At 57.9% G+C, this 24,239-nt stretch overlaps 1 protein-coding gene across 47 annotated transcripts in view; it reads left to right on the forward strand.

Annotated features, from left to right (window-relative positions):
* Window positions 1–24,239, forward strand: part of BIN1 (bridging integrator 1) — a 50,504-nt gene that overhangs the window by 3,783 nt on the left and 22,482 nt on the right. For all 47 annotated transcript variants that reach the window (XR_014828662.1, XR_014828654.1, XR_014828656.1 and 44 more), the window contains 1 exon segment: window positions 20,633–20,713. Coding sequence is in view for 26 of the 47 variants with exons in the window: in NM_001097440.1 (NP_001090909.1) it covers window positions 20,633–20,713 (81 nt within the window). In the remaining 21 variants the exon portion in view is untranslated.

The following is a 24,239-nucleotide window of genomic DNA, read 5'->3' on the forward strand; positions in this document are numbered from 1 at the left end:
GGGGAGCCCACCAGCTCTTCGGGGGCTCTGAGACCAGATTCTGCCCTGCTCTTCCCACTGGGGGACCCTCATCCACCCATGTTGGCTTGACCCCATCTCTCTGTACCTCCCTGACCTATGTCTGTTTCCTCTGATCCTGCATAAGGTTTTCTGCAGGCTCCCATCAGCTTCTCCCTGAACTGAGTTATTTGTGTAGACGGCCCGTCTTGCCAGCACTGGAGAGAAGGCTCTCCAGCCAGGCGTCATCTCTGGGTGGGGTGCTGGTGGGGGCTCAGTGGACATCTGGCTAAGGCCTGTGGGTGTGGGGAGCTTGCAAAGCTGTCTCCAGACATCCCTGGGCCCCAGTGGGCGGGGTGGGCTGCGGGCTGGGTGTAAGCTGTTGGCTGGAGGCAAGGCCCAAGGCAGGCAGAGGCTGTTTAGCCCAGGGGCCCGTGGAGGAAGGTGGGCTCACAGGGCTGCCTGGGGCCTGGAGAGGGTGACCCAGGGGACAGGTGTGGGCCGGGGTATGGGTGGGAGTGGGGAGTGAGCTGCTGTCACCAAGGTGTTGGGATCAGTGAGGGGCGGCTGGGTGGTGGGTTTGGGCTTGGTTTGGTCAATCGTGATTGCCATGAGAGCTGTGGATCCAACAGGCAGAGAAGCTAAGGCCTGAACTCTTCCTTCCTTCCTCAAGCGTGATCCCGCGGGTCCCCTCCTCACCATCTCTCTCTGGCATCACCCAGGCTCTTGCCCCGACTCGCCCCTCACAAGTGGTGTGAATTGGACAATGGAGGAGACTAGTCCGACCTTGCCTGGTGCTTTTTTCCATGAGGATCTAGATCCCTGGGTCCTATTTGGGTGTTCCACCTTCTATTTTGTTTTGGGGAAGAGGCTGAAGGGTGTGTCAGAGACTGAGCACTATGTGGGCTTGATGCTCAGGCGGGTGTCCTGGGTTTCCCTGACCAGCCCAGACCTTGGGCAAACTGCTGGACTGTCCTGAGCCCAGCTTCTTTACATGCAAAAATAGGGATAATGGTGATTTTCCTTCATATGCCCTTTGGGGAGAATCAAGCCTCAGAAAAGAGCTCTGTGTGCAGAGCAAATTTCATGACCTGGAGGCCTCCCTCTGGCCAGCCCCTCTCCCTGGGAGTGTCCATGACCGGCCTCTACAGACAGCTAATCCCCACTGAGCCGTCGGATCAGGAAGCATGTTGTCCTAGTCCAGGTGGTGTGGTGCACGTGTGTGCATGTGTGTGTGTGTGTGTGCATGTGTGTGTGTGTGTGCGCATGCGTGCAAGTGTGCCGGGTGTGTGCAGAGGGGCAGCGTGTGCGGGGAGGGAAGTGCACAGTTCCGGGGGAATCTGGCGTCACCTGCACAGAAGTCCTCCAGCCCTGGCTGGTTCCACCCTCTCTGGGCTTCAAGCTTGCCATTGGTACAGTGATCACAGGGTTTATTCATTCTTTTACTCACAGAGTAAATATTGAGCGTGCACTGTGTGCTGGGACAGGGGTACAAGGGCTGAACAAAATCAAGTCCCCACCCACTTGGAACTGACATCTAGTTGATGTCTAGGACACTGGCAAGAAATGGAAAGTATGGTTGCAGGTGGTTATGAGAGCAGGAAGCTTTCCCTCAGTGGAAACTGACTGTTCAGATCAGCCTTTCCTGAGCAGCCTAGGGCCGGGCTGAGGTATCAGGTGTGGATATGAGTCTGGGCACTCACTCCTGGTCTACAGGTGGGCGGGCACCTGGGTAGGAGGGCTTTCTCTCAGATGCCACCCTGTTATGTGTTTTTCTAAAGGACCATTTTTGTCAAGTCTACTTCTGGGATTGAAAATGCAAAGAGAAGGACACCAATGCTGAAAGGCCTCAGCAGGGCACTGAGAGTGCAGCCAGGCAGCTTGTGGTTGGGGCTTTGGGGGGACAATAAAACAGGAGAGGGGAGGTCCCAGGAAAGCCCCAGACTAGGGAGAATCACTAACAATTGATTTTCATTTCACATCAAGCAGCAACTTGGGCCATGGAAACCACTCAGTCTCCAGGGAGCTGGCTTTGAACCCCCCACATTTATGCCCTTGGGCACCTCACCTGGACTTCTCTGAGCCTTAGTTTCCTCGCCTGAAGTTGATGGTCATGCCTCAGAGGATGTGGTGCAGACTAGATGGATGCAAGCAAAGGGCAGGGCTGTGGTCTTGAGCTGTGTACGAGGCACATTTCGTGGGAACTGGATGGCACCTGGGGTCCTGGGGCCTCCCCAAAGGGCTTGCCACCTCCGAATGAAGTCATGTGATTCTGGATGGCGGAGCTGGCCTAGTGCCCAGGGCTGGCAGGGGTCAGGACTGAGGATGCAAAAGAGAAAGCAGGCTCTTCCTGCCCCAAGGGGAGCCTTTGTCAAATATTAACTTAAAAACAGCCTCCTTTGTTGCATACCTGTTGAGTGCCAGGTGCTGGTGAAGATTTCAGTCTCGTGGCAACCAGGGGAGATCACTATGATACCCATCCAGTGGGTGAAGAAACTGAAGTGCTGACCTGTGTGAGACTTGCCCTGAGCTGTCCTGGGTCAGCTGGCGGGGTGCCCCTCCTTTGCTGAACAGGCCTCAGGCCAGGGGGTCCTGTCTGGGGGGTGTCATTTGGCAGATTTAGGTCTCAGGATCTCCCTCACTGAGTAAGATCCGGGCTGCTTGCCTCCCCTCCTGGACACCCACTTGGGGTCTAAGCATGGACTTTGGGGTGTGGCCTTTCTGTTTTGGGCGTGTTTGGTAGGCTCCAGGGTGAGAGGGCAGCTTGGGGTTTCCTGATGCTGGTCCAGGCTTGGGAGTTCCTGCCTATGGGTGAGGATGAAAGAGACAGTGTATGAGCATCTTCCCAAATACGAAAGCTGTCCTGCTTACTCAGTATAAAGGAATACCTTTTATTCTGCAGTTACATCTACTTTTGTTTATATTGTTGCAACAGTGTTTCTTTTATGAAATGATGGTAATACTGGTTGTTTCTTAATGTTCTTGAGGAAATAGTCATGCCACTGGTCCCGCCCCTCAGCCCCCACCCCACGGGAAGGTTTTCCTGGTGTGGGATCTGAAAGCTGGGGCCCAGGGCTCTGGGAGCTTGCTGCCTACTCCGTGGGGCTAGGAGGGACAGAGGACTTGGCTCAGGCCTCCAGAGAGCACAGGAGGCATCAGAACCCAAGGTCCCAAGAGCTCCGCAACCAAATGAGATCTGCACTGCTTGTCTTGTGAGGTCAGGTGGAGGGGGCTCCCCGTCCCTGCATAGGCTGTTCTGAGGGACCCAGGCTTCACTGCATAGGACCTCTTCTCCAGGAAGGTGATTCAGGACTGTGGTGGTCTTACCTGAACCAGGGCTGCGGTGCCTGACCCAGAAGCTGCAGTTCTCAGGAGTGGGCTGGGGCCGGGCCCCGCTTGGCTTTAGGCCAGATGCCCAAATAGCCTGGGCCATCTGCAGGAGTCCCCTTCTGACCTGAGAAAGCTTGAGATGACAGGTTACTGGGGATCACTGGCCTGGGGGGCCCTGTGATTTGCTGCACCCAACACTCACTGCCTCCCTCAGGCCCATTCGGCTTGGCCGGGCCTCTTTCCTCTGGCTCCTTGCCTTCACCCTTGGGCTCGGTCCCTGACCTATGTCCCCCTGACCCAGTACCACAGCAGAGGGGCTGGGATGGGGGCAGAGAGTGGGGTTGGGGCCTGGGGGTGGCATTGGCCTTAGGTGCTGAGAACTGTCCATGGTGCCCCTGGTGCTGTGCCTGAGCCTGGGTGATCGCGGGTCTGGTGCTGCATCTGTGCTGTGGCAGGGCCACCGGGTTGCAGATGCCTCTGCCTCTGCAGTGTGAGGGCTGCAGCTGGTGGGGGCAGAGCCCCGCCGCCTGCCTGCTGGGCTGGGGAGTGAGTGGGTGGCAGCAGGCAGCAGCCACCACAGGCTAGGGGGAGGGACTTGTCACTTTTGTCACTACTGGGGCTGGGCTGGGGCTCTCAGGCCCGAGTCCCTGCCAGCCTCCCCCTCCTCAGCCCCCAGCGCCCCTTTGTAGGGGTATCTACATGAGCTCCTTGCTGCAGAGGCCTCACCTTCTCATGCTGGGTTAACTCCTGGAGGCTGTGATGACCTGTGTCTTCCCTTGTTACTCTCTGCTTGTGACCTACCCATCGTGGACCGGGATGCTGAGGTCTGAGGGTGAGGGAGCAGAACTGGCCCCTGCCCTCAGGGAGCTCCCACCCCACACAGTGCCTGTCACAGCCCTGGGAGGCTAGGGGGAGGGGGCTGGGCCCCTGAGGAGCCTCTCACCAGCCCAGGCATTCAGGGAGGACTCCTTGGAGGAAGTGGGGTGACCTCAGCCAGGTTGGATTCCAGCTGTGCTCAGGAAGGCACATGGGGGTCTGGGCAGGTCTGCTGTCCTGGAGTCCTCTCCATCAGGTCTGGGGTCACAGGCTGGTGAATATCCTGTACCTCTTCCCATGGCGCGCACACCTGCTTCTCTATGTCTGTTTCAAGGCCACAGCTGAGGAGGGCATGACTGTGCTAAGCCTGTGGAGCTGGACAGCCAGTGGGCGGGGCCAAGGGACTGTCCATGGGTCACCTCACCCCTGTTCAAGGCACCTCAGTGTGCCCTGCCCTTTGAGCAGACCACATGGCTCCTGGATCAGAATGGGGCAGGGTCCTCAGAGGACGAGGGGTTATGCCGGCTGGTGGGGACCTGGGCTCTAGTGCAGATGGTGGGGAGGAGTGGGCAACAGCAGAGTCAGGCTGTGTGGATGAGGCTCAGGATGGCTGGTGAGGGGTTGGGTGTCCACTCAGGCCTGTGTTGGGGGAGCTGTGCAGAGGCTGCTGGGCCGGGATGGCCTTGCCAGCCCTTTTTCCGACAGCTGCTGCTGCTTTCTTTGGACCCTTTGCTCAACTTGGCCTTTCCCCGGGACTACCGCCAACAGGCCTGAGCCCTGGACAGGCTCAGGCCTGGCACTGGGCACTGAGGACAGACTGGGCCCAAGGATACCACCCCCCAGGACCCCTGCTGCCCCCAACCCAGCCTGGTGCGGCCCCCACTTCTCTCCTCTGAGATGGCCTCACTTCTCTCAAGATGTGTCCTCCAGCTCATTAATAAGGGTCTTAGGGCAGATATGGGTGATGGGGTGGCTGAGGGTACCTGCCTGGGGCTGGACCCCTGGCACGTGTGCAGGAGTTGAGGAGAAATTGGATGGGGGAAAAAGGGGAGGAAGAGGGTTAGGGGGTGTAGGGGGGAAGACAGGTCTGGACGAAGGGAGAGGAGAGTGACCCCATGACCAAGCAGCTGCTCTGGGCTCCTGGGAAAGTCATACCCTCTCTGAGCCCCCATTTCTGCCTCTGCAAATGGGGATGAGGGTCCCCATCTGTGGGCTCATGGAGAGGATCCAGGAGCAAGTGAGAGTGGTCAGTGCCAGGTCCCTGGTGGGTGGGTAGGGGACATGAGGTGGTTGGTGCCCGGTGGGGGCAGACACACAAGTTCTCTTCCAGAAAGGATCTGGGGGACCCCCAGGAACCCACAGGTAGAGACAAGTCTGGCTTTTTTGTTTTGAGCTCTTTATCTTTGGTAATGACAGGATTCTTGAAATTGAACTTCAGTGCCTTTTTGTTTCCTTTTTTTTTCCTGTAGAGGTTGGAAATGCTAAACTGGGAGGGGTGGTGCTGCCTCCCCCAGGAGGGAAGCCAGAGTCCCCCTGAGCCAGGGCTTGATTGAATGGAGTGGGGAAGGGCAAATGGGTCCTGGTGGGCTGGATTGAGGGACTTAATGAGGAGGGGGACCTGGGGACAGAGGTGAGGGGTCGCCCATCATTCATTCATTCATTCATTCGAGGAGCTGTGTAGCAGAAAGAGCCTTGGCCGGAGAAGCCTGGGTTTAACCCTGCCTCGGCCACCCTGGGAACAGGAGGCATGAGGTTCCCCTCTCAGTGGAACTCCTGAGAACTGAGTTCTGCTGAGTCCTGCTGGCTCTGGATAATTCTGGAGACAGGACAGTGTAAGCATTGCCATGCATTTTGTGATTGACTGAGAACCCTCCCACCTGCCATTTCTCATTTGTTATCTCAGTGACCCAAGATGGGGAGGGCTGGATTGTGGTTCCACTTGGCAGTGAGAACACTGGAGCTCACTGGAAACTGGGGTTTCCTCCTCCCTTCATTGGCTCTCCCCAGCTGCCACCCCCATCCCTGAATCTGGTTGGGGGATGCTTAGAAGAAACAATTGTAGTGCAAGTGTGAAAGCTTAGTGTCTTCAAATGAAAATGGTGTGTGGGTGTGTGGGGGCTGCTGGTATGGGGCAAACCCCTGGGGAGGGGTGTGTATGTGTGTGTGCGCGTGCGTGCGTGCGTGCGTGCGTGCGTGTGTGTGTGTATGGGTGGGGAGTCTGCCACTCTAGAGGAGAAGGTGACTCTACAGAGCCACATTGGGCTTTCCACAAGGCCTTAGGATCTCCCACAAGCCACCTGGGAGATGGGGGAACCTGTCTTCCTGCAGGAGTTATAAGACCCCAGAGGGTGGGTTTGAATGTGAGGGGGGCTGGCCTGACCCCGCACTCCACAGGGAGCCTCAGGTAGAGAAAGACTTGGGCATGGACACCTTAGCTCCCACCCCACGTGAAAACAGCATTGGGAGGGTTGGGATCCCAGGGCAGGGAAGGGGAGACTTGAGGAGGAAGTGATGGCCAGGAATACAAGCTGAGTCTTGATCTAAGAATCCACAATTAATTGGGCATATTTGCTGAACCTGGGACGGGGTGAAAGTGTTGTTTTCCTGAAATATAAACTAAGCTGGGAGCATGTGTGTGTGTGTGTGTGTGTGTGTGTGTGTGTGTGTGTGTGTGTCTGTGTGTGTCTGTGTGTGTGTGTGTGTGTCTGTGTGTATCCTCTCCAGGGTCTTAGGAGTGCAGTCTCTTCTGAAAGTGGGCCTGGCTGAGCTGGACTGTCACCACCTTCCCCACGTTGATCCACCCGGGCCTCTGGGTTGGGTGGACTATAGGCCTGGAGGGGTCTTGACTGAGGGGGGTCCTGGGCCCTTCCTGTGGACATAAGGGGTGGTGCTGCCCTGGATCTGGGGGATAGGTGGGAACATCATGGTGCTGTGTGGGGAAAGCTGCTCTGAGGCGGGGGTGCAGGGCTGCAGGCTGAGTGCTGAGTCAGCACTGAGGGAAAACCACCAGTCAGCAGTAGGACAGAACCTGGGGCCTGTGTCTTGACTTTGAGTCACTGTACTTGGGTCACCCTGACCCGCAGTGCACAGCGAGCTGTGAGAGATCGGGAGGATGCTCCCATGGCCTGCAAGTGAACAGCACAGTGGGAGGCTGGCCAGTGCTGTCTGGCTCACCCCCTCCATCTGGGACCCAGGCTGGTACTAGATCCCATCCCATTCGCTCCTCCATGAAATGGGGTGACCATCCTTCCTGCTCAACCCCAGGCTTGGGCGGAGGCTGGTCCCCCCTGTGTGGCTGTGATCCTGGCACCTGCGCAGAGCAGGCACTGCCGCCACGTGAGCTGGGAGTGAGGCTCCCCAGCAGGAGGGACAGAAGGGCTATGAGAAGCCTCTCATCCATTGCGGCGAGGGGGCCCCTTGTTCACTTCCCAGCTCTGGGGGAGGGAGGGGGCCTGGCGGGGGTCGGGGGACACCATGGGCCACTTCCCACCACTTCCAGACCTCCCAGCCTGACCCCTCTCCCTGTAACAGCAGGAATCCCTGCCAGCTGTTTTTATTTATTCATGTTTTTATTTATTTATTTATTTATTGGCCATGCCTGCATCATGCAGAAGTTCCAGGGCCCAGGATTGGCCACAGCAGTGACAACACTGGATCCTTTAATGGCTAGGCCACCAGAGAACTCCCCCTGCCACCTTTTAGATGCTCCAGAAGTGTCCAGGTCTGTGGCATGGGGCTGGCCAGGGGCCGGCCTCCTGGGAATCTGGGGCTGGGCGCCCACCCCAGGCCATGCCTTGTGCTGCCTTTTCCTGCTTTTCTCCTTTGGCAAGTCCCTGTGATTTTATCTTTTAAAAAAAGAGAAATCGGTGACCCCGTCTGGCTCTCAGCTTCCCCTGGCTGTTGAACTCTGGGAAAGACGCCCTGGAGGGATGGGGGGGTGCATGGGGGAGGCAGCACGAGGCACCCCCCCACACACACACAGCGTAAGGGGTGAGCTGTTTGTTGTGATTCTTGCGGGCAAGTGCCCTCTTCTGTGGGAGGTGTGTGTGTGTGTGTGGGGGAGCTCTGGCACCCCTCCCCCTCCCGTCCCCATCCCCTCCCCTTCTACACTGCCTCCTTGGCTTTTCTCAGGCAGGCTATGCCAGACCCTGGGAACCTCCTCAGACAGCGAGACATACTCCAGGGCTGGTGTTCACCTGGACCTCCTCCCTCACTGCCCCCCACCCTGTCTTTGATTGTAGAGAAGGGACGTTGGGTGGTGACCTGCCCAGGCCTCTGCACTGTGGCCCTTGCATCACCCCTGTGGTCTCCCGGCTGGGAGTTTGGGGCCCCGGTCCTGTCCACCCTCTGCTGATGTCCTACATCTGCTGGGGTGGGAGGACATGGCCTTCCATCAGGCCCCTCCCTGCCCTCCCATGTTCCCCAGCACAGGCCTAGATATCAGGATTAGCAGGAGGGAGCCTGGAAGAGCCTCTCTGTCCCCTGAACATCACTGTCACTGCATCTGCAGGGGTGGGGGCCATCTAACTCCCTGATTGTTCTCAGCACCCCACCCCGATTCCCCCCCCTCCTCTGCTCTACCTGTGATTCCTCTTCCTCAGCCCCCTCCCAGCCTACCCACCTCTGCTCTGGTGGAAATCTCTGGAACTAACCCTGGACTGGGAACAGGACCTGCTGCCCATTCTGCTCTGGGTCCTGAGCCAGTGAGTCCTCACCATTCAATTCTGCACCTGCAAAGTGGGGTGTCCTCACTGGTACCAGGAGCTTGGAGTCAGTCTGGGGCTTAAGTCGGGAAGGCCTGGGCGGGAGGGCCTGATAGTGACTGTGAGGCTGGGGTGGCCTCCCCACTGCTGTGCCCTGTGCCACATGAACCTCGCCAGGTTGCCCTGGGTGGAGCTATTTCAAGCTGACTCCGGGCATCAGCTCTTTTGAATAACACAAATAACCACAAGAGCCACAATAATAGCAACAACGTGTTGGGAAAAAACCGCTATGTCTTGTGCCCTTTAGGTGCTGTTGAATAGTCCATGTTCACAGATGTCGATACACAGGATTCAAGTATAAAACAGAGGAATAGCCTGGTTGCACATTTAGGTTGAACAGACATAGGACAGAAGGCATCCAGAGGGACCAGAGAGCCCTTGTTGGGTCAGGGAAGGCTGCCCAGAGGAAGTGTGTGAAGGGGCTGCTTGGTCTGGTTTCCTGATGAAGACTGGAGGGTGTCTGTGTTCTCTGGGGGTTCAGACCTTTGCTTGGCCCCAGGTGGGGATGGGGGTGGGCCCTTCACTTCCTTGCCCCCGCTCTGTACTCTGCTGAGCTGTGGGCCAGGTGCCTGCTCTGTGGCTCCTCCACACAGGCTGTTCCCCCCTGAGCCCAGGGAGCAGCTGAGGAAGCGCTGGTGGGAGGTGGCCAGGCTGGAGGGCAGGTCCCTCCCCTCTGTTGATGCCGAAGTCCTGGAGCCTGGGCTGAGAATAGCACCCACACTTGCATGGAGGGGACAGGTGGATGGGCAGTGGCTCTGGGGGTGATGGTGCTGACATCTTGGAGCAGGTGGCCTGGGTGGGGCTGTCCTGTCCTCCGCAGGCCCCGCCGAACACCAATACTACAGCCAGCGGGTGGCCTGGGGCCACTCACGTTTGGGGCACCCTGCCAGGAAGACCTCCCTGACCTGTCTGTAGGGGGCTGCCTCTGGGCCAGGCGGTGGGGCTGCTCATGGTGGCTGGTCTCCAGAGGCCAGTGCTTTCAGCTGCTGTTTGGGCTGCAGGGGTCTTTATTGTATGATTCCTTTGTTGAAGGGCAGGGTGAAGGTGGTGGGCTGTCAGGGTCTGTGCACAGCCAGAGGGAGGAGGCTGCCAAGGGCAGGTGGGTGGGGGTGGGAGGCGGGCAGCCGCTGTTTGCTGCCCAGTGCCCTGTTAAGCCCGAGTGAGTCATGGGGAGCAGGTGCAAGGGTGGCGGGCACCAGGCACAGGAGAGGCATGCGGGGCTGGGTGGGTGTGGGGTGGGGAAGAGGCTTCCTGGCTTGGGTGGGAGGAATCTCAGGTTAAGGCAGGAGTAAAGGGGAAGGAGGGACCCCACCCTCTGTGCAGGACCCTTCTATCCTCACACCCCCCACCTCCATCCTCATGGCCCCTGGAGGGAGACGCCTTGGTTCTGTTTACTTGGCTTAGGGCTCAGAAAGGTGAAGTTTCTGCCCAGAGTTGCACAGCCTGGGCCTCTTGCCCCAAGGCCTCCCCATTTAAAGGCGCTGGACGTGCCCTCCCCCTCTTCCCTACTTTTCGTAGCTGCACAGTGCACAGCGCAGACCCTAGCAGGCTACCACCCTGCCCTGGGAGCCACTGAGGGGCAGGTGGGTGGGGAGTGGGAGCAGTACCAGGTCTCTGCTCTCATGTCCCCACCTTCCTTCCCGACCTCTCTGGGTGCTCCCAGCTCTCCGTGGCCCCCCAGTGTGCATCTCCAGTCTGCAGCCTCCTTCCCTCCTGCAGCTCAAACCTGGAGTCCCACTTGCTTCTCCCCTGTCACCCATTCTGCACCACTTGTCATATCTCCCGTCCTTGTCCTCAACCATCATTGCCTCTCACCTAGGTCACTGCAGAGCCTTACCTGCCCCAACCTGCTCTATGGTCTGTCCCCCACAGCAGCCTGGGGGTTTACACAGTCGGTCCAGTTACCACTCTCCAGAGCTTCCTACTCTGCCAGGGCTTCAAAGCCAGAGCCTCTGAGAGAGGCTGCCCAGGTGGTCTGTGCCAAGGTTAGAGCACGTAGCCTCTGGAGCCAGGCCTGGAGCTGGATCCTAGCCACCCTGCAGCTGGCAGTGTGCCCCCAGAGTTTTTGGGGGAGTGCTTTGGTTTCCACATCTGCACAGTGGGGATGATGATAACATTTCCTGGGAGAGGTTCTAGAGGTTTGATTGATGAACCCAGGGAAGGAGGACTCAACGCCTGTGACTCAGAGCATTTTCCTCCTGCACCCTCCCTCTGGCTTCTTTTAACTCTGGCCTTGCTCTTCCCACCCCAGGGCCTTTGCACTTGCTGAGACCTTCCTCAGGTCTCAGTTAGTTCCCTGAGCCCCACCCTCTTGGTGCCCTGCTGTGTTTTTGCTCAGAGACTTCCATGGCCTCCCCCTTGGACTACTGGCCCATCGGGGCAGGATCCTTGTTCTGCTTTCTGTAGGGTAGAGCCAGGCTGGCTGGGGGAGGGAGGGCGTCTAAGCCAGCCAAGCCCAGGTCTTAGCTGCAGGGGCCACGTCCCAGAGTTCAGGGCTTGGGACTGTGCACTGTGGAGGGAAGATGCCTCTGGGCTGTGGGGCCCCGGAGGAAGGAGCAAGCCCACCCTGAGAAGTGGTGAGAAATCTCTTTCTTCCATTGGAGTGTGGGCTGGATGGGGTGAGGGCTAGAGGGGCTGGGAGTGGGTGGGGCTTGATTGTGGAAGAGGGTGGCCAGCTTCTGTCGGGTGGTCCTGGCCCTTCCAGAAGCCCTCCCACCCACAGGGAGGCCTGCTTCTGGTGGTTCTGTGGATGTCTAGGAGTGGGCTCAATCTGGAGGGTGGTCCCTCAGGGGAGGGGAGCAGGTCTTGAACAACCCTGGGCCCCCTTCTGCACCCCCTTGAGCCTCCAGGGCACCTCATCTGGCCCCCCACACTGCCCGCGTGGAAGGGGCTCCTTCAGAGAACTTGGGTTCAGATGCTTCTTGCGTACTGAGCCCTGAAAGCTGGGTGCTGAGCCTTGGTTTCCTTACCTGTGCGCCCCCCCTCCCCCATGGGGTAGATAGAGCACTTGTAAAGCTTTGGGACACTTTTGGGTTGACCGCCTCTGCTCTGTGGCTACTTCCCCAGCAACCCCCCCCAGCCCCCCAACCCCTTCCCCATCCTGACTCTGGCCCCTGTGCTCTATTCTGGGCTGTCCAGCCTCCCTGACCCACCCCAGCCCACCCTAGTTTCCTCCTGGTCTGGGTGGCCTGCTCTGGCTGCTGGCCACTGGCTTATCTGCTGAACCGACTGGAATTTCAGGCTTCCTGGGGGAGGGGGAAGGGGGGAGAAGAGAAGGGAGGGGGAGGGCTTTCTGGCTGGAATTATCTGGAAACTCCTTACCTGGGGTCAGAGCCCTTCCCTCCACCTGGCAGTGGGGGTGGGTGTGCAGGAGGGGAGATCTGCAGCCCTGACCCTTCCCAGTGGCCAGGAAAGGGGTTGGCAGGGAGGGCTGGGTACTTTCACCAGCCAGTCGTTATGTCAAGGCGCTGCTGTGGGGCTGACACATGTGGATGCCAAGTTTTTAGGTACAAGTTAAGGATATAAAAAAGAAAACCAAACATCACTTCTCACTCTCGCCAGTATCTCAAAAAGAAAGGGAAAATCTCTAAAAAAGAGGAAGGAGGTAATTTTAGAGCCAGAGTCTTCTGAGAAAGGCCAGTTGGTTTCTTCGGTCAGGCAGCCTTCTGGCCAGGGCCCTCAGGAAATAATGAGTCTCTGTGGACAGCCCGGAGGCGGGTGGGGGGCGGGCAGCAGCTTCCAGAACATGAGGACATGTGAATAAAATACATCACCAAGGGGGTGAGGCCCTGGAGCTACAGGGCAGAAAGGGGCGATGGGCCTGGAAATGGTTTTTTGTTTTGTATTTCATTGGAAAAATCACGTCAATCTGTACATTCCTTATGTCACAAAAGTGTTTTTTTTTTTTTAATTTTTAAAAAATTGAAGCATAGCTCATTTACAATATTGTGTTAGTGTCAGGTTTACAGCAGAGTTATTCAAGTATCCATATATGTAAATCTATTCTTTTCAGATTCCTTTCCCTTATAGGTTATTACAGAGTATTGAGTAGTTTCTTGTGCTGATAAAAGTGGCTTTTTTACCAGTGACATCTTCGGAAGGCAGCAAGGTGCAGCAGGAAGCTTTTGCAGGGAACAGACATGTTGCCTGTTACCCCCAGGCATCTACGCAGCTCCGTTTCAGAACCACAAGTTGGATTTGGGCTTTGAAGTCCATTGGGTTTGGGGTCCTGGCACTGCAGCTCATGAGCTGAGGGACCTGAGCCTGCTCCTGGATCTATAAAATGAGACGAGTGTCACACCTTGGGGTCCTGCAGATATGAGCCCACCTGTAAGGGGTGTCCAGTGTGGTGGGCCCCTCCTGGGGTCATGCCTTGAACTGTGATCTGTGAGGCTCTTTGAAGGAGAGGTGGGTGCATGCCGACTGCTGGGGGTGCGGGGAGCCCAGCCAGATGGGCCGGTGTGGCTGAGATGATGGGTGGTGAGGGGTCCTGTCTGGAGTGTGGGGTCCTATGGCACTTCCCCAGAGAGGGACGCAGGGTGCAGCTTCTCCTGTCACCACTCTCAAGCCACCTGGGGAAACGGGGTTGCGAGCAAGGACTAGGTGCAGCGTGCGGGGTGCTGTCTCTTGGGGGCATCCCTGTGGGTTGGGGTACTGAGGAGAGGCCCTCTCTCCTCTCTGAGGCCTGCCTGCCCCCTGGGAGACTCGCTTGCCCTTTTCTAGTTTCCTCTCCCCACCCTTCTGCATTCTGGGTTCTTCTCCCATTTCTTGCCTTCGTGCTGCTTCTTGTCTGGCTCTGGGTCCTCCCTGTGGATCCTTGCCTCCCCCTTCTGAGCCAGGAGGTGACTGAGAATTGTGGGCAGGACCTGTCGGGGAGTGTAGCTGTGTGTGTGTGTGCGTGCAGACACACAGGCAAGCCCAGCACGTGCACATGCGGTGGGGACCCTGCATTGGGGGGTTGGTTTCTGGGCTCCTGGGCTTATAGTGCTCCTACCCAAGGCTGGTGTTTTAACATTTCTTTTTCTTCAGGCTGAGCCTGAGCGGTGGCCAGCCTGGCACGGCAGGAGGGCTGAGGGGCCTCTCGCCTTTGCTCTGGGCCTTCTCTTGGCCTGGCTCCGCTTCTCCCCACCACTGGCCACAGGGGCCCAGGCCCCACCCCCAGCGTGGTCCCCTCCCAGCACCAGGGCCTGGGGCAGGGTGTGCTGGGCCTGGCGCCTTCCTCACAGTGTCAGGAAGCAAGGGAGTGCTCAGGGGCCCCCACTGGCTGATGTCAGGACAGTTTGAGCATCGATGATGGTAATGGATGTAACCGAATGCAAGATGGGCGCCAGAGTCTGCAAGGCACGACCAGGGCAGGGCTCCTGTCCAAAAGGCCAGGTCATGGAGAGGAGGTGACAAGGCCCTAGACAGCGGGTGCTTCAGGCAAAGATGGAGGGCCGAGCTCCTCAGGCATCAATGTGCGGCGTGTGCGGCATGTGCGGCATGTGGACCACCAGGGGGCATGTTAAAATGGAGTCAAACCCAGCAGGTATCGGGTGAAGACTGAAATTCTGTGTTTCTTTCTTTTTTATTTTTATTCATTTATTTATTTTTTAGGAGCCACACCTGTGACATATGGAAGTTCCCAGGATAGGGGTCAAATTGGAGCTGCAGCTGCTGGCCTGTGCTACAGCCATAGGAATGCAGGATCCAAGCCACATCTGTGACCTGCACCGCAGCTTGTGGCAACATTGGATCCTTAACCCACTGATCGAGGCAAGGGATTGAATCCACAACCTCATGGGTACTAGTCAGGTTCATTACCACTGAGCCACAATGGGAACTCCTAAAATTTTGTGTTTCTACCAGCATCCTAGGTGGCTCGGAGCTGCTGGTCCCTGGACCCCACTCTGAGTAGTAAAGTGTTATGTGGGTGTAAAGGCGTCGGGGTGGAACGTTATTGGCTGTGGACGTTACACAGTGACAAGGCATCACCCCTCATGATGTGTTAGTTATTGGCAGAAAAGTCACCTTTACAGCGGAGGTCTGGCAAATGACCCCAAACAAGTGGTCAGGCTCGTCACGTGGAGCAGGGGCCACCCCAGCAGATGCTGTTGAAGGGCCAAGGTCACACCACCTTGCAGTGCGCTTGCCAAAGCTGCGTTTAACCTGTGCTCAGTGACGAGACAAGGAGCAGACTAGAGTTCAGGGCACTCTCAAGGGAAAAAATATCAGCATTGGGAGAGAAATAAGTGCAGTGATAGATGTGTGTGGGAATATTCTGGATTAAAGGGCACAGGAGACACAGCAATCAAGGCAATGTGTGGACCATGTTCGGATCCCAGATCAAAATCAAACAACCCAGGGAGTTCCCGATGTAGCTTAGCGGTAATGAATCTGACTGCTACCCATGAGGACTCAGGTTCAACCCCTGGCCTTGCTCAACGTGTCGGGGATCTGGCATTGCTGTGGCTGTGGTGTAGGCTGGCAGCTGCAGCTCCGATTCAACCCCTAGCCTGGGAACTTCTATATACTGCAGGAGCAGCCATAGAAAGCAAAAACCAAACCAAACCAAGGAAGACTTGGAGGACAAGGAAGGACACTTGAGTGTGGATGGACACCGGGTCATAGTAGTAAGGAAAGCATAAGCTATCAGAGATTTAGGAGAACATTCTTGCTCTTAGGAGGTGTGTGGAAGTAGTTGGGGTGAGGGGCTGGGGTGAAGGGTCATGATGTCTGCAGCCTGCTTTCCAGTTGTTGGGCTGACACACAAACAGACCAACCAAACTGTTTAAATAGAAAGAAAGGTTGCCTTGGGGTCACAGTTGGTGAGCTGGGGAAGGGCAGGTGGCAGTCAGCAGGACTGTTCTCTCAACTTGCTCTGTAGAGTGATTTCCAAGCAGAAGAGGGGAAGGGGCGCATGCAAAGAGTCCACGGGCTGGGGCTTGCCTCCCCACCCCCTGCCCTGTGGAAGCCCTGCCCAAGGGGCTCCCAGGTTCCCAGGGGGTCAGGAGGAGTGTGGGGATGGGCTCAGGCCCCTGTGACATCCATCACAGGGGGCCAAGGGCTGGAGGACCATGACCGCCATGACCGGCTGTGTGGGGGAGGGAGGATGAAGCAGGTGGCAGAGATGGGGACACCTCAGGGGGTTGGGGGGTGAGCCAGAAACCCCGAGGCCCTGGGTTTGGGCAGGATATCCTACCCTGGCATGTCTGCCTGGGGAAGGGCAGCTCCAGCCACCAGGTGGTCTTTGGCCCAATTCTGGTGTCTCCCTCTTTACTTCTGCCTCTTGGGGTGCCTCCATTAGGACAGGTCTTGGCTGTGGGTGCTGAAAGACCTGTGGGAAAGCCTGGCCTCCACTGCCCTTGTATCTTGTGCCCGCCTGCCAGGAGCCTCTTTGAGGCTGCGAGGACATGCATCCTGTTGCTGTGGTCCCCTGACCGCAGGCCCTGCTGAAGGAGGAAGTGCGATGGTAACGCCCAGCACCAGTCGAAGTTAGTTCTGTGACCAACCTGACTGAGGCTGTGGCCCTGGAGACGACAGAGGGATGATGAGAAAGGTGCAGGCCTGCGGGGGTCTCAGCAGCTGGGTGGTGGGTGCCAGGGGCTGGACAAGGCCCCAGTGTGTGAGTGTGGGCTCTGGGGGTTGCGGCACTCTGGGGTGGGGGGTGGTCTCTGTCTCTGCTGGTGGTTAGGAGAGCTTCTGCCTGGCTCAGGGCTGGGGGCTGGGGGACCAGTGTTCCCCTGAGCCTTGGCTTCTCGAAGTGTTTATTCCTGCCTGGGGCCAGGCTGTTCTGATGGGTGGGTGTCCCTACAAAGCAGGGGCCCAGCCACTCTCTGGGCAGAGGGCTGAGATGAGGGCCTGTGTTTGGCCAGGCTGGGGGTTTTGGGGGAGCAGGTCTGCTGGGTATCCCTCCTTCACTTTGGAGCTTGGGAGCAGCCCTGTGCTGTGTCCTGATTTACCTGCCATCTGTCGCATGGAGGTGAAGACACTTAACCTTGGAGGAGGGGGGAGGGGACCGTGTGCTCTGCTCTGGGTTTGGTGGCCGAGCCTACAGCGGGGCTGTGCGGAGGCATGTGTGCACCGTGGGCTGGACTGTCCCCCAGGCTGATGGCCGGCCAGGCGGAGAGGAGAGGGCTTGGCAAGATGGCCAGGATGGTGGGTGGGGGCTGGTGCCGGCTTCTGGAGGCTCTGGGTTGTGAGAGGCTGGGGAAGGCCCCCTCCCCCACAGCCCCCCGGCACAGGAAGCTGTCGCTAAGGCCCTGGCGATGTGAGGCACTGGGCTGTGTCCTGGGGAACCTCCTGCCCTGCCCAGGGAGGGGTCACAGCCCAGCCCCAGAGGCTGACCTGGGGATGTTGTCAGGAGGTTCGTTCTGCACCACCCCCCACTGGATTGGTCCTCCCAGACACTTCAGCCTCTTTCCTATCTGGCCAAGCTGAGGATGTGGTGAGAGCAGACACAGTGGCACTGATAAGGCTGGGCTTGGGCTCTGAACTGCGAATTTGTTGTGGTGGGCTGTGGCCTGTCCTCTGTCACATCATCTGAAAGGCTCCCCTGTGTTTACAACAAGTGTGGATAAGTGTGACACGGCATGTCTGGGGCTCCCTGGACAGGGAGGGAATGCTACCTGCCATTGCTGCTGTTCATTCTTCCAAAGCCAGTTAGTGGCCTGCGTCCCCTAAGCCCCTGAGGGCCAGGCCCCTCTTGATACGCTGGGTCCCTGGCTGCTCCCTGCAGCTGTCTGAGCTCCACACTGGGTGCCCTGCTAACCATGTGTTGGATGGATAGAGAGTCTGGGTCCCCAAGGCCCAAGGCCAGGCTTCCCTCTCGGTGAGCGGGGGGAGCTCTGAGCATGTGTCCCAGGTGAGGGCTCTGGCGGAGTCTGGATAGAGCAGCCTTAAGGCATCCGTGGGCCTGGGGACAGATGGCACAAGGCCGAGAAGCTCTCAGGTGGCAGGTGGGATGGGGTGTGGTCTGGGCAGTGGTGGGGATGGGGGCGCAGCTGAAGCCCAGGTGTGGAGGGTGGGAGATGGAAGTTGGTAGCCTTGATGCTGTGGGGTTTACTGCACTGAATTTTGTTCCTATCCATGTGCCTGGTCAGGCACCTAGCTTGCCTTTTCACTGTGGCCACACCCAGAGCTCCCTGGGGACAGGGGTCCTTCCCTGGTCTGTATCGTGGGGTGAGTAGAGTAGGTCCTCACGGGCTGCCCTGAGCCTCAGTGCCATGGCTTCAGTAATGGCTCCTTGCTGCCTGGGCACTGAGGTGTGGCCACTTTTGGAGCTGAGCAGTCAGCTCGAGGTCACCCCCCCGCCCCCGCTACAATGGCCCTTGCAGGGCTGGGCCCCACTGGGAGGCAACACGGGTCCCCCACAATCAGACCTCAGATTAGTATGAATCCTGACAGCACCTTTCATGGCGAGCTTTCAGCACAGGCTGTGTACTTTCCATAACCAACCCTCCCATTTTAAGTAATGGGAGTCGGAGGCTGAGAGATGGGCTGTTTTGTTCAAGGGCATGACAGCCTTCAAAGTTCACAGCTCAGATGAGAATATGTTGCATGTCTGCCCTGTGCCCAGTGCTGTTAGGGAGCTGGGGTCACAGAGAGGCCTGGACCTTGTCCTCGACCTCAGGCTGTTCAGGCTTGGGCAGGCCCAAGGCAGACACTCCGCCAGTGAAGAGACTTGGTCCCGGGCCCTATGTGGTACAGAGTACTGTGGAGGAGGGAGGGGGCAGAGGCAGCTTCATAGAGGAGGTGTTGCCTGAGCAAGGTTTTGAAGGATGAATAGGAGTTTGCTGTGTGCACATGCATGCCCATACAATCAAGGATGGAGTCTGTGCCTGTGACTTCTGTCTGGCATCTTGGGAGGCCATCAGTGTGGACTGGGAGGGTGGGTTCATGTCAGGCCCAGCCCCTGGCTGTGTGAAGCCTTTCAGAGAACCCTCAGTACTTCAGTACCTGTTACGGGCCAGGTACAGACCTGAGCCTTAATGTTCTCTATTTCCAACGAGGCTGCTTTCTTGAGGCTTCAGGACCTCCCTGGTGGCTTCAGCTGCTGGATGAATCACACAGCTGTGTTTGATGACTGGGGCCACATATGCGTGTCTATGTGCACATCTGGGGCCTCGGTGCCCTCAGGAGTTGCTGATGGTGGGGCAAGGGCTGGCAGTGCTGCTGACTGAGTGCACCTCCTTGGGGAGAAGGAAAAATGAGGGGGCGGACAGAGTTACCTGCCCAGGGCTCCTGCCTGAGCAGGTGACCCTGCCACCTGCCAGGAACTTCTGCTCTAGCCCTGGTGGCCCCTGCTGACTTCCAGAAGTTCTTTCCCGGCTGATGGTCCTTTCCCCTGGTTGTGGGGTGGGGGAATGTGGCTGGGGCAGGATGGATGGGGTCGGTCACCTACCCATACTCCGTGTCCAGTGGGCCAGGCTCCTCTGCAGCTTGCAGGCACGGCTGCCAGGGGAGTAGGGAGCCTGTGGGTTGGGGGAAATGCCCATTTTCTTGCGTGTGTGGTTTGGTTTTGCTTTTTTGTCAGCTCTGTGTCAGTACTTGACGTACAGCTGCACTTGCCTGACGCACAGCGTCTGAGTGTTGTAGCACCGAGTTGTTGGCGGGCTGCTCTCAGGGTCCACCCCTGCCTATCCCCTCAGCCCTCACTTTTCCTCTTCTTCCTCTGTGACCTATGGTCACCTTCAGTAACTTGAAATTCCCTGGTAATGGACCTCATTCTTGTTGGTTTGGCTGTTGTCCCTGATGGCCATCTCATGTCCTTTCTGCTTCCTGTGGGGACGCCAGCCCAGGCTGTGGAGGGGAGTCCCTGCCTCCGTCTCCCCACAAAGTCCACTTCCTCTGGGGCCAGTGTCCTTTCTGCACCTGCTCTCTTGTTCCCCTGCTCTCCCTGCTGCCCGCCCTTCCCCTCCCATGTCTTTACTTTCTGCCTGACCACAGAGAAGGGATGGGGGGGATTGTATGGGAGCTGAGGGGGGACCTGGGAGGCGCTGGCGGGTCTGGTCAGGGTTTCTTCCCAGGCTCCTGGTCCAACTCCCTCTTCTAGATCTTCCCCTCACTCCTGGTCTTGAGTTCTCCGTCTCTGCCTTTACCTACCCCTGCCCATCTGTGCCCTCTGTGTCCTTTCCCTGATATGGCAGAGATGGGCAGCTATGACTCACTGAGGGGTGGGAGGGTCTGAAGTTCTGGGAGAGAGGAAGTGGCCATGCCCTGTGTGCCCTTGGGTGCCTGTGTGCGTGCTGGGGTGGGGCTCTAGAAATGGGACAGTCTGCTGACTCCAGCCAGCCTTCTGGCCTCCTGGTCCCCTGCTCAGAGGCCAGCACCTCCCTGCCTCTCACCTAGGGCATGCACAGGCCTTGGGGGGGGTGCAGCCGCCCCTACTGGCCCCTCATGCCCACTTTCAACCACCAGGGTGGGGTGGGGGTGGAGCACCTCGGGGTGCAGTGTGAGACCAGCTAGGAGGGGCGCCTGCCCTCTCCTATGGCTTTGAAGCCCTCCTCCTGGTTTCTCCAAACTCCTCCTCTGGACTGATGGTGAGGTGAGGGGTCCCAAGACCTGGTGTCCTGGGGGTCCCAGCATCTGCAGGACATCAGACAGCTCCAGGGCCCTGGGTTGGGTGATACTGGCTGTGGGCCTCCCGGCCCCTGACTGTGGGGGAGGGTCTGCGATGTTGGTGACTCTTGGTGCAGCCACTTCCCTTCTCTTCTCTAATGCTCTTTCTGTCCCCTCTGCTTTGGCAGGTCCTCCAGAAACTGGGGAAGGCAGATGAGACCAAGGATGAACAGTTTGAACAGTGTGTCCAGAATTTCAACAAGCAGCTGGTGAGTGTGGGTGGCCCTTGGCCTTAGGGAGCTCATGAAAATGAACTGTGCCTGCCAGGTTGGAAATGTCAGCAGCTGAATTTGTGAGTAGGGGGCTTGAGAAGGGGGATCAACAAGGGTGGGCGAGGTCATGGAAGACTTCTTGGAGGAGAGAGCACTGGTACTGGGTGTGGACTGTGGGAATGAGAAGGATATGCTTTAGGTCCTTGATAAGGCTGAAGGGGTGGGCATGGGAGTTGGCAATAGACTGTGGCCAGACTCTGGAAAACCTTGGACTTCAAAGCAAGTGAGAACCCTGTAGAAGCTTCTCACATGGAGAGTGGTATCTGCAGGGTTTAATACAGGAGCAGAGCAGACTGGATTTGGGCACTGGCTGAGTGGCAGGCTCCAGCCATGTATAGGTGGCTTTTGGATGCCTCCTGACAGCCCTGTATGGCGGCTTGTGTCACTGTTCCCCTTTTGTAGATGAAGTGGTTGAGGCTCAGAGAAGTTGGGTACTTTGTCCAGGGTCATCCAGCTTTGGGAGTGGACCAGACCTAGATTTATCTGGCTGCAAAGACTGTTAGGGGCTTAAAGGGCATCCTTAGCAATTCCTCCTTGGGGTGCAGTGGGAGGTCAGGGGCTGGTGACAGAAAGGCCTTAATTCTGATGGTAGTCTGGTGGCAGTGGCTAGATACAGGGTGGGACATCCTGATCAAAGGGCTCTAAACACCCTGACTGGGTTGTACCTGAACCTTCCCCTGCAGCTCTGCCACATCTAGAAGAAGCCGGTTTGGTGGCTGTGTCAGAGGGCAGTAGAAGAGGGAAGGGAGATGACCCTGGTGATTCCGCTTCCTGGGGAGGGCCACAGAAGCAGGGAGAGCAAGCTGGGCCATGGCTCTGTGGCTTCTGCAGACCAGCCCCAGGGAGTGACAGGTGGGGATGGAGGTCGGAAGAGGCCACAGGAATGCGCAAGGGTATGGGGGTGGGGCAGGGTCCAAGCTGTGCTAGGAAAGGGGCCCAGACTCGGGGCTGGGAGGGTCCTGGCATCTTCACACTCCTTGTCCACATCAGAGGCCTCAGAAAGCACTGAAAGTGTCCACCAACACTTCTGCAGCTGGAATGGACCCCCCCACCTGCCCCTGGCAGAAGAGTCTTCCTTTGGAGAACTCTGACAGCCCACTGCCCAGGGGCTGGGAACAGCTGGGAGGGGGCAGGGGCCCAGGGCCCAGTCCACTCTCCCTGCAGAGAAGCTCTCTGAGGGTCCCCAGAGCAGACTGGGAGCCCCATGGCTACCTGTTCCCCAGCCAGTGACTGGAGGTGTTTCAAGGCCCATAACTGAGACATCCATTTCTTATGTGGCTCCTGTGAGCCCTTGACCCTGAGGTCTCAGTTTTCTCACCTGTAAATGGAGGCTTGAACAGGAACTTCTGATTCTGTCTCCTGGAAGCCCCAGGCCGCGTCTTGTGTTCATCTGCTCTCCCCGGGTTGTTGGCTGCTCTGAGAACCTTTTAGAGAGGTGCTGTTTCTTGTTTCTTGGGGACCTACTACAGATGAGGCAGTGCTCTGTTTTACACAGATGTGAACCTTGCAGCCTGGAGGTGGATGCTCATATAACTTTGTTACAGATGGGGGACCCGAGGCTTAGAGAGGTTAAGCAAGTCTTCCAAGGCCACATAGCTGCTGTGGGGTGTGGGGGTTAAATCCAGATCTGTTCCCTGTCAGGTTCCCTCTCTGGTCTTGAGGAAGTGTTAGGGCAGCTCCTGAGCTGCAGCCCTGGTATGTGCGGTGGCCTCGGTGAGGACAGCACAGGTCTGCCGCCTGGCTCCAGAGCTGTGACTGGAACATTGCTCCCTCCTCTGGCCTTTCAGAGTCACCCTCCTGGTCCCTGGCTCTAGACGAGGCATCACTCACTGATCCTTGCACAGAGGGGCTGGGGAGTGAGGCCAGGGCTAAAGAGAGCCAGTGCTAGGGGCTTCCCATGGCTCCCTGGTTGTAGGTAGGGTGGTCATTCGATCTGATGCCCTGTCTGCCCTTGCATTGGGTATGGTGGTTGGCTTCTTAGGGGCCCAGGGTGGAGGCAGGGTGGGGGTGTTTGAGGTCTTGTTGGAGGTGTGGGGTAAGCCTCCTGGAGGAGTTAGGGCAGCTGGGCAGTTGTAGGTTTGACTGGTGTGTGGGAGTGACTGGGGGTGGGGGTCAGGGTTTAGGGAAGTGTGAGGTCACTGTTCTCAGGGAGCTGTTGGGCTTGGGGGGCCCTAGGAAAGGCCAGGTGCAGCTTGAGCTTGGGGAGCCTGCTCTTCATCAGGGACTACCCGATGTGGTGGGCCAGTGCTGGGCGGGGCTGAGGACCGCAGGGAATATGAGCTTCAGGGAAGTGCGTGTCCTACCCTCCTTGTGGAGGTGGCCCTGGGAGAGGGTGTAGGGCCCCTCTACACTGAACCAGTGCAAGCTGCCACACCCCTGCCCTCTATTCCTGCACTGAAACCCTTCAGGGCCACTAGCACCTCCACTCACCTGAGTGCTCCACCAGCATGGCCTCCTGGAAGCATCTTGGGTCCTCCAGGCACTTCCTCCTTGGGGCCACTGGACCTTGCACCCCAGGGTTCATCATTGCTGTTTGTGTCGCCAAGGTGGGCAGGTTTGATTCCTTCTTGTGCCCCAGGGCCCTCCCAGGACTTTGCTGTAAGTGGACTTCCTCGAATCGTGTATAGACCCTCTGGTGCTGACTGCAGGGTCAGAGTCACCTGGAGCTGGTGGTCCATGCAGGAGTGCACTTCCCTGTCCCCTAGCTTCACTGGAAGGGTGGGGGCTGATGTTAGGGGAGTGGGCATAGCCTCTGGAGGGAGGTCTGGGGGGAAGTGGGTGCCTGCCAGGCATGCTGTGGAGCCACATCTGATGTTGGTCCTGGGCTGTGGTGCCCCTTCCAGACCCTGAGTCTGGAGCCAGGAGAGGGGCAGTGGCTCCAGAACATCCTCAGTTGCTCTGTGAATGTGTGTTGGAGCCCAGGAACCTCCAGTAGGCTGTTTCTCAGAGCCATTGTGGAGGGCAGCCAGGCTGGGTTCTGTTCAGCGGGAGGAGCTGGCTGGGGACTGGGGGGGGTGCTGATGCTTGGGGACCAGCTGCAGTTGGCACAGGGGAGGCAGGGCTCCGGGTGCCCTGTGCATCTGTGCCCAGCCTGCCTGTTCACAGCGTGGCCTTGTTTGGAAAGCACAAGGGGCCCTGGTACGGCCTGAAGCCCAGGCCAGCGTGGCAACCCGCCCTGTGGCGACCCTTTCCTCGGGGTGCAATGTAGACAAGATGGGGCTGGTGGGGAGGGGCGAGATGATGGAGGCTTGGTGGGAAGAGAAGGTGGGCCTGAAAGTTTCTGTGACATTGGAAGAATCCAGTAGCATCACCTCGCAGACACTTTAATCCTCATCTCTACCAGCCCAGCATTTAATAGTGAAGGTGAGGGAGGCTGTGATGAGAGTGGGTGGACCTTTGCCTTGCTCCTGAGTCCACGGGGTCCACTTGTGATTCCATTCCACATTCTGGATGGAATTCTGGA

Source organism: Sus scrofa, chromosome 15 (assembly GCF_054392235.1).
Source record: "Sus scrofa isolate SSC_HxYL_T2T_F1_AM1 chromosome 15, Sscrofa_HxYL_maternal_Yorkshire_Landrace_v2.0, whole genome shotgun sequence".
Lineage (NCBI taxonomy): Eukaryota > Metazoa > Chordata > Mammalia > Artiodactyla > Suidae > Sus > Sus scrofa.